Source organism: Phocoena sinus, chromosome 16 (assembly GCF_008692025.1).
Source record: "Phocoena sinus isolate mPhoSin1 chromosome 16, mPhoSin1.pri, whole genome shotgun sequence".
Taxonomy (NCBI): Eukaryota; Metazoa; Chordata; class Mammalia; order Artiodactyla; family Phocoenidae; genus Phocoena; species Phocoena sinus.
The window spans coordinates 76,525,340-76,535,458 of record NC_045778.1 but is presented as its reverse complement, the minus strand read 5'-3'; the positions used below and the strand labels follow the sequence as shown (position 1 = coordinate 76,535,458).

General features: G+C 41.8%; 1 protein-coding gene across 1 annotated transcript; it reads left to right on the top strand.

The window, feature by feature from the left end:
* Positions 1-8,316: 8,316 nt before the first annotated feature.
* On the top strand, positions 8,317-9,831 carry LOC116741796 (60S ribosomal export protein NMD3-like). Its single transcript, XM_032608868.1, is given in 3 exon segments — positions 8,317-9,240; positions 9,243-9,788; positions 9,790-9,831. Coding segments are annotated over 3 exon segments (1,512 nt in total).
* Positions 9,832-10,119: the final 288 nt, after the last annotated feature.

Sequence of the window (10,119 nt, the reverse complement as noted above, 5' to 3'; positions counted from 1 at the left end):
TAATACCTGCTATTAAATTCTGCTAAACAGAGGCCGCAAATTAGCTGTGGATCTCAGGCACCTTTTGTGTGTGATTACGGGGAGGGAGGCCGGATAACTGACCCCAGCCAGAGCAGCGGGGAAACCTTTGTTTATCACCTGCGGTGGGGGCCAAAATGTGAAATTAAAAGCTCTCCATCAGCTGAAGGCCTTTGGAAGGCCCAAGGGAAGAAGAAAGAAAAAAAAAAAAAAAAAAGCAACAGGCCAAGCAGACTGTGCTTACCGGTATTTATACCGGTTGAGCATTTTGCTCAACCACAATTTACGCCGACAGTTGATTAACCGAAAGCCCTGCTAATTCTGTAGGTAAGTAATGCAAAGTCCAAAATGGCACAAATTTAGGCCACATTTTAAGGTATATTCTATATTTCACGGAGGCCTTTAACCTGCGTTTAAGAGCCTGTTTAATGCAATTGCGAAACATAAACACCTGTCACTTACATTCTGAACTTTTCACATTGCTCCTTCTGGAGACCCGGGATTAATGAAAACCATTCTAAACATAGTAGCTCTCATCTGCAGCCGCCCGATTTGTAAATTCAATCCCGATGCCTGCTTGGTGTTTCACTGAAGGCAATTATTTTGGGGGAAATTTCATTTAAATATATTCAACTTTCCTGTCCATTAAGACAGAGGCAGGTATGCTGCCCTGAGCTTGCAGCGAACAATGAGTGGTCAGAATGCAATAACTTAACACAAAATGCTTAACATCAGGATAATTAAATTTCATTAAGGTTTTAATCACTCTGAATGGAGGCTATTAAAATTCACGGGGTTCCTGTCACACTCCAGACAATGGGCCCAGGGCCCAGAACAAGTCTGGAAAGCCCACTTCTAGCCTTGTCCCAGGAAACAAGTAACTGGGGACAGCGAGCTTTTCCTCCAGCTACCCATGGGCAATAACCAGTTCTTGGACAAAGTCTGGGGGCCCCTCAGAGATGGGATGCCCCAATCCCAGCCAAGCCTTGAACTGGCTCTGCTTCCCCACTAGCCCTCCATGCCTCTTGTTGGTGCCCAATACAAAATCTTCAGCTGCCACTCACGAAAGCACAGATCTTTAGATGGATGTCATTTGGCCCCATGCCACCCTTGCACAGGTGAGGTGGAACTTGAGGCCAGAGGTAATGGGCAACTCCCTGCTCAGGTCTGAACTCAAACCTGAGTTTGAACCTGACTCAAAGGCTTCGTCCGGGAAGACTTTCCTGACTCTAGACAAGCTAAAGTGCCTCACTCTCAGCATAGAGGCGATAGGGCTCCTCTGAAGTCATCATCTTATTACACAGTAATTATTTGTATGACATTCTACCCATAACACACCGAGTCCCATGGAGGGAGAGACAGTGTCTTTCATATTTGGGTTCTAGTCCCTAGTAACTGTGGGTGTTTGGTAATGATGGATATATGGATGGATGGATGGACAGGTGGACAGATGGATTAATGGACAGGTGGATGAATGTTTAGATGGATGGATGGACAGATGAATTGATGGGAGGATAGACTGGTATTTGAATGGATAGATAAATAGCTGAATAGATGGATAGGTAGACAAATGAATGGGCAGCTAGACGGTTGGGTACAAATGACCTAAGTTCACAGTGAAGCAAAGCCCAGGCCTCTTGATTGCATTCCTGATGCCTACAATTGTCTCTTTTACACACATAGCTCAGCTCAATCTCTCTCCTTAGACTGAAATAATCTTGTATTGCCCTTCTTGTTCATACCAGGTCCTTGGCTCCCAGAGGCCTATCTGGTATAGTATGTTTTGTGGTGTGTTTGGAGTTTGAACTTCGGAATGAGGCCAAAAAGGTAATTTAGTGATTTTTTTTCTCTCTCTCTCATCAGGCCTACACTGCAAAAATGTGTAGCCCACGGCCCAGTGTCCTCACATCTGGGAGAGAGACAGCATCTTTGCATAACAGGTATACCCCATTTTAGATAATATTTACAAACTCAATTTGGTCACAGAAAAAATTTTAGTTTCAACACACTAGGAGAAGTCCACTCTTAAAGGATACTTCCGCATAGCAAATAATCCCTTCACTCCCAATTTCCATTTTACTTCCCTGCTTTGGCATAACTTTTATAAAAATCTGCGTTGAGTTTCCTCCAGCAACATGGAGACCTGAGATTCTGAAGAACCCCCTCCCACCCATTAGACATAGAAATGCGTACATAAAATGTAAGCAGAAAATACCGTATACAGATAGGCTGTAAAGAAAGGAAGAGAGATCTCCAGGTACCAGAATTAAAGAGGGCCTTCAAAACCACAGTGATAAACACAGAAGATGAAAACTTGGTGCCCAAGTAAGTAATAGATCCAGATACAGGCTCCACAGCTCAGGGCTGAGGGCAGAACACCCAAATGAGGACAGGGGTCTGGGCCTTGTCTGTGTCCCAAACTGAGACACAGCATAGCATAATAGAGGGGCCTCCAAAGGTTGCCCCTCCAACAAAATGTGACTAGAAAATTCCCACCCTAGGAAGTATCAGAGAAATACTGCAATCTGATGAGGCTCTAGGTGGGGGGAAAGTCTCCCCCATCCTCCAAGAAATAAAAACCCCAACATACGGAGGTGAGGAGTCCAAATTTGTACTTTCCATGTGGTACAGGAATCTCAAGATAAAAATTAATGTTGTAACCGTTCCTAGTAGCTAAAGCAGCGTTACAGTGTACTCTCTTGATGATGCTGGTGCTGTGGAGAAACAGGCAGGCTCACACGTTGCAGGATTACAGGGGTGCACAATGATAAAGCTCTATAGAGGGGAATTTGGCACTGCCTAAAAAATTTACTCTGCATTTGCCCTTTAACCCAGCAATCCATTTCTAACAACCTATCCCAAAGATACACTGGAAAAAATGCAACACGATGTAATCACAAGGCTGTTGATTTCAGCATTGATCATAATAGCTAAATGATGCAAACAACCTGTATGCCCAACACTTAGGGTAGCAGCACAACGCAGTACCCAGCACACTAAAAGGTATGCATCTTTTGTCTAAGAAAAGAGAAAGTGTGGGTGTGTGGTGGGTGTGGCGGTGGCATAATTTCAAAAGGAAACAGTTGAAGCACAAGCCAAAAACGAATGAAAACGGTTACATTTCATTAGGAAGGAAGAAACAGAAGAGGAAAGGACAGAAGCAATACTTCTGTGGATATATCTATTATGCGTAATTAAAATATAATATATATTATGTAACATATATTACATAGAGTGTTGGGGGTTTTTTTACTTTAGAACCTTTTAATTTTTTCTTTGTTCAAAACAGAAACAAATCCTAAAAATTGAAAGCACACTGAAACAAATGAGCCTAAGTGCCTATCACGGTGGTGGTACACACATTAGAGGGACAAATTTTACTTTGATTGATATTAAAGCGCAATGTTTGATTGTACATCCCTAATGGGATATAATCTAAGAACAAAAGCAGAAGAAAAAAGAAAGAAAGAAAGAAAAATGAAATCTGAAACTATGTCCAATATCTTATCATATAAATGTTGATATTATTTTGAAACCACTATAGATATATTCTAGAATAAAATAATTATGTTAATTTAACAGAACCAAGATTTTCATTATAAAAGATATACAAGTATAAAATCAAAGGAGTAAGAAGACTGTGATCCTAATTTTGAATTTAAAATATCAGGATGAATTTATAATTTTTCTCTTTAAAAAAACATACGTTTTAGCTCTCTTTACCAAAAAGCCTGAAACAATGACAATCCTCTAGCAGTGGGCACACCAAGTACCCAGATTGTGGTGTCTAAGTACCATACCCCAAAAGAACCAAGTCTCATTGGAAAAATGGCTGATTTCAGAAATGAGTAGCATGATATTGTGACTTAGTAAGAAATATATATTGTCTCATCCCCATTCCTGGCACAGAGCTCCTAAAATCCTTAGAATTTCCTAAGTGATAAGAATTATAAAGGTGGAAGGAGTATCGTTTGTTATTCTTTTTTTTTTTTTTTTTTGCGGTACACGGGCCTCTCACTGTTATGGCCTCTCCCGCTGTGGAGCACAGGCCCCGGACGCGCAGGCTCAGCAGCCACGGCTCACGGGCCCAGCCGCTCCGCGGCGTGTGGGATCCTCCCAGACCCGGGCACGAACCCGCATCCCCTGCATCGGCAGGCGGACTCTCAACCACTGCGCCACCAGGAAAGCCCCTCGTTTGTTATTCTTAACAAACCCCTTTCAAACCCACCTGAGCTTATGTTAATGAGGTGATTTTTTTGAAAGCCCCTAGATAACCACCAGATAGTGGCTTGTCACCAGAGGAACTCTCCATGTGACTAGAGCGCTGGAACTTTCAGCTTCACCCCAACCTCCGGACATTGAATTGGACCCAATGGCCAATCATGCATACGAAATGAAGCAGCCATTAAAAATCTCTAAAAGCACAGGGTTTGGTGAGCTTCTTGGTTGGTGAACACATGGAGGTGCTGGGGTGGGGGGGCCGGTGGCACGCCTGTGTGAAGAGGACATGGAGGACTTCCCCGGTGGCGCAGTGGGTAAGGCTCTGCGCTCCCAATGCAGGGGGCCCGGGTTCGGTCCCTGGTCAGGGAACTAGATCCCTCATGCCTGCCGCAACTAAGAGTTCACGTGCCGCAACGAAGATCCCGTGTGCCGCTACTAAGAGCCAGTGCAGCCTAGATAAATAAATATTTTTAAAAAGAGGACATGGAATCTCCACACCCCTTCCCCCATATCTTGCCCTATGCATCTCATTCATCTGGGTATGCCTGAATTGCATCGTTTACAATAAACAGATAAACATAAATGTTTCTCTGAGTTCTATGAACCATTCTAGTAAATACTGAACATGAGGAGGGGTGATGGGAACCTCCAACTTATAGTCAATCAGAAGCACAGGTGACAACCTGGACCTGCAATTGCTGTCTGAAGTGGGAGAAGAGAGGGTCTTGTGGGATTGAGCCCCTGGGAGATCTGATGCTATCTCCAGGTAGATAGCGTCAGAATTGAATTAAATTGTAGGACACTCCAGTGGTGTCCACAGAGAATTGGAGAATTGCTTGATGTGGGGAAAACTCACACATTTGCTGTCCAGAAGTGAAGTACTGAGAGCAGAGTGGTGAGCACAACAGAGAAAAGGAGATTTTTCCCTTCAGGTAGGAAATATACAAGATGAGTCTGGGACACTTTGTTGTGCCAGAAATAAAAGAAGGGACAAAAGACTACTGAAGCTGTCAAAGAACGCAAGAACCAACTCGAGGAGCTATAAAAAAACCCAAAAACCTCACTAGTCACCTTTGTGGGATACTGGTACATCAAACCATTATTCTGAAAATTGGTATGTAAAAAGAAAATATTAGAAAATCACCATTGTGTGACCTAAAATGAAATACAGGCACACCTCAGAGATATTGCAAGTTTAGTTCCAGACCACCACAATAAAGCAAATATTCCAATAAAGTGAGTCACATGAATTTTTTGGTTTCCCAGTACATGTAAAAGTTATGTTTACTGTTGTCTATTAAGTGTGCAACAGTATTATATCTAAAGAACAATGTACATACTTTAATTAAATTACAAAACAAAAAATTACAATAGTAACATCAAAGATCACTGATCACAGATCACCATAACAAATGTGATAACAATGAAAAAGTTGCAAATATCGTGAAAATTACCAAAATGTGACACAGAGACTCAAAGTGAGCAAATGCCGTTTGAAAAATGGCACCAGTAGACTTGTTCAATGCAGGGTTGCCCAAAACTTCAATTTGTAAATATGCAATATCTGCAAAGCATAATAAAGCCAAGCACAGAAAAGCGAGCTACGCCTACGATGGATCCAGACAGACGTCATCGGTGAGCAAGGAAAGCACTAAGCAAGTGCACCCATGTTCATAGCAGCAGTATTCACAATAGCCAAAATCGACCCAAGTGTCCATAAACAGGTGAACGGATAGACAAAACGTGGCCATCTATACAATGGAATAGTATTCAGCCATACAAAGGAATGAAATTCTGACGCATGCTACAACACAGATGAACCCTGGGGACATTATGGTAAGGGAAATAAGCCAGCCACAAAAGGACAAATCCTGTATGATTCCACTTATATGAGGTACCTAGAAGAGGGAAATTCATAGAGACAGAAAGGAGAATGGTAGTTGCCAGGAGCCGGAGAGGAGGAGAAATGGGGAGTTATTGTTTAATGAGTAAAGAGTTTCAGTTTCAGATGATGAAAAAGTTCTGGAAATGGATAGTGGCGATCGTTATATAACATTGTGGATCTGCTTAATGCCGCAGAACGATGCACTTTAAAATAGTTAAAATGACAGGTTTTATGTTATATATATTTAACAGTTTTTTTAAAAAGCATTACGGGGACTTCCCTGGTGGCACAGTGGTTAAGAATCCGCCTGCCAATGCAGGGGACAGGGGTTCGAACCCTGGTCCAGGAAGATCCCACATGCCGTGGAGCAACTAAGCCCATGCGCCACAACTACTGATCCCATGTGCTGCAACTACCGAGCCTGCGTGCTGCAACTACTGAAGCCCGCTCACCTAGAGCCCGTGCTCTGCAACAAGAGAAGCCACCACAATGAGAAGGACACACACCACAATGAACAGCAGCCTTCGCTCGCCGCCATTAGAGAAAGCCCGTGCACAAGAGTGAAGACCCAATGCAGCCAAAAATTAAAATTTATATTTAAAAATTTTTTTAAACTTTAAAAAGTTAAAAAAAATTAAAAGCATTGTGTGCGAAGTTTTATGGAGAACTTCATAATGAGAGACTTAGCTGCTACCATCTGAACCCTGATCAATCTTAGTATCAATAAAACCATGGGACACCAGATATTTCTGTGCCTATTGATGTGATGCAATCAGTACACAGAAACATCTCTGAAGTGTTACTACACAAAAAGTCCTGAATTTCAAATAGTCACTGAATTTAAACACAAGTTTATAATACCTCAGGGAATAAAAGAACAAATTATAGGACACCAAGTAAAAGCAACAAGCAAAATCCAGGCCATAGGGCATTTTATGTTTTCTTCAAAATATAACTGTGATATGCAAACCACATTTGGCCACTTATTCAAACAAACCATCTGTAAAAAGATTTTGGGGACAACTGGGGAAATTTAAGTATGGAAGGGATATGTGATCATATTAAGAAATTATTGCTCATTTTGTTTGCTGATAATGGCATAGTGGTTATATTAAGGGGAAAAGTTTCTTGTCAGCTAAGTATTTCTAAGTGGTGAGACATGACATCTGTGATTTTCTATAAAATATTCCATAATAGTAATAACAATAGTAATAATAGTAATAATGAGAGGGTTAGATGAAATAACATTGCCAAAATGTTATTGTTACTGCTGACTATGCGTAATGTTTTAATGATCTCACAGTTTAAAAGAAGGATAAAATACTGAGAAACTTTGTTATTTGTTAATAGAAGTATGCATGTTAAAATGTTAAAGGTAGCCACTAAACAAACAGAAATAACCCATATCACTTCCAAATCTTGATTAATCCAATGAGGGGAAGTATTCAGAAGTAAACCCAGGTAAACCAAAATCTCAGGGAACTGGGAAGGGATTGTTCTATGTACAAAGCGCAATAAAATAATCATTCCACAAGTCAAGAAATAATTCACAAAGAACTGAGCAGGCCCTTTCTCTGATGGTGCCTCTCGAGCCGTGGGTCATGAGGGGCCCCTGAAATCGTGGATTAGAAGTTTGTGCTTACGCTAAAATCAGCATGTCCCAATCAGTCACTGATGGACCCCTGCCTGCCAGAGACAGCCAAGAGCTCCCAGCTGGACTTGGCCAAATCATGGTCAGGCATGTTCTGACACACCAAAGTACTTCTACCTTATGGGCTGTACACACGGTGACCCATACGGCAACTCTACAGCTTCAGTCTTACTATCTTCACTTCACAGAGGAGAAAACTGAGGCATAATGTGGGACAGCGTTTGTCCACGGTGACACAGCTAGGAGGTGGTGAAGTTAGAATTCATCTGATTGAACAGCCAAAAGAGTACGAATGGATGTTGAGAAGCCCAGGTCTGTCCAATAAACCCAACCCTGACGGTGAGAGCTTAATAGTGAGAAAGAAAACGGAGTGACGAGACTGTAAGGGCTTCTATATTTGGGCCGCACGAGCCTGTGTGGAATAGGAATGGTGATTTGCTGGTGCAAATTACAAAATAAGGACTGGGCGATAGGAACTGGTCCTGCCGCGGTTTTTCAGCACATCTGGGTCTGGCCCAGAGGCGCTAAGATATACAGAAAAATGGAGTATATGACAGAACCCGTGAAGCACACACCTGGACACATCTTGTGCTGCGACCGTGGTGCCCCGATTAGTCCGAATCCTGCCAGTATTTGTGTGGCTTGTCTGCGAAGTAAAGTAGATATCAGACAAGGCATTCCGAAACAAGTCTCTCTATCTCTCTGCAAACAATGTCAAAGATATTTCCAGCCACCAGGAACTTGGGCACAATGTGCCTTAGAATCCAGGGAACGTCTTGCTCTGTGTTTGAAAAAATTCAAAGCCCCTCTGAGTAATGTACGTCTTGTAGATGCAAGCTTTGTTTGGACTGAGCCCCGTTCTAAGAGACTTAACGTTAAACTAACTATTCAGAAAGAGGTGATGAATGGTGCTATCCTTCAGCAAGTGTCTGTGGTGGATTATGTTGTTCAGCCCCAGATGTGTGGAGATTGCCATAGAGTGGAAGCTAAGGATTTCTGGAAGGCTGTGGTTCAAGTCAGGCAAAAGACTTCGCACAGAAGAACCTTCCACAATCTGGAACAGCTGATTTTGAAATATGGCATGCACCAGAATACACTTCGTGTCAAAGAGATTCATGATGGTCTGGATTTCTATTATTCCTCAAAACAACATGCTCAGAAGATGGTAGAATTTCTTCAGTGTACTGTTCCCACTAGATACAAAGCCTCACAGAGACTGATCTCTCAGGATATCCATAGTAACACATACAATTACAAAAGCACCTTTTCTGTGGAAATTGTTCCAATATGCAAGGATAATGTTGTTTGTCTGTCTCCAAAACTGGCACAAAGCCTGGGAAACATGAACCAGATTTGTGTGTGTATTCGAGTAACCAGCGTCATCCATCTCATAGATCCAAATACCCTACAAGTTGCAGATATTGATGGGAACGCTTTCTGGAGTCACCCTTTCAATAGTTTATGCCACATCCCAAACAGCTGGAGGAGTTTATTGTTATGGAATGCAGCATAGTCCAAGATCTAAAACGCAGTGCAGGTGCTGGAATGGTATCATAAAAGCATACCCTCGGGGAAGTCTGGGTACAGAAAACATCTGAAATGAGCACAGATAAACAGTATTTTTGTCGCACTCATTTGGGACATCTTCTGAATCCTGGAGACTTGGTGTTGGGGTTTGACCTGGCCAACTGTAACTTAAATGATGAGCATATCAACAAAATGAAATCAGATAGAGTCCTAAATGTGGTGCTAATCAAGAAGAGCTATGACCGTACCAAACGTCAGTGTCTTAGAAGCTGGAAACTGAAAGAGCTTGCAAGAGATAGAGAAAACATGGATACAGATGATGAAAGGCAATACCCAGATTTCCTTGAAGATCTGGAAGAAGATGAGGCAATTAGAAAAAGTGTGTATATTTATAGAGATTCAACGATTCCTGTGGAAAGTGACACAGATGATGAAGGAGCACCTCGAATTAGTCTGGCTGAGATGCTTGAAGACCTTCACATTTCCCCAAGATGCTACTGGTGAAGAAGGTGAGTTGATGATGACCTAATGAGATCATGTTGTAGATGGTTTCCACATCCATAGGCTCAGAATGTTGGACAAAATGATTTTACTGTCTATTCTGTCTATGCCTTCATATCGAGAGAAGAGAAATGTGGTTTTAAACCTGAATAAATATGACTATTTTGACTGCTCACTCGAAGCACTGAAAAAGGTTGATGGTTTGGAAGTTTTAGATTAAAAAATATTATGCAGAATGTAATTATTACTGATATTTATTTACATATGGGATTTTTTCGGCTTGCATTTTTATGAGGCACTAGTATTTTCACGTACT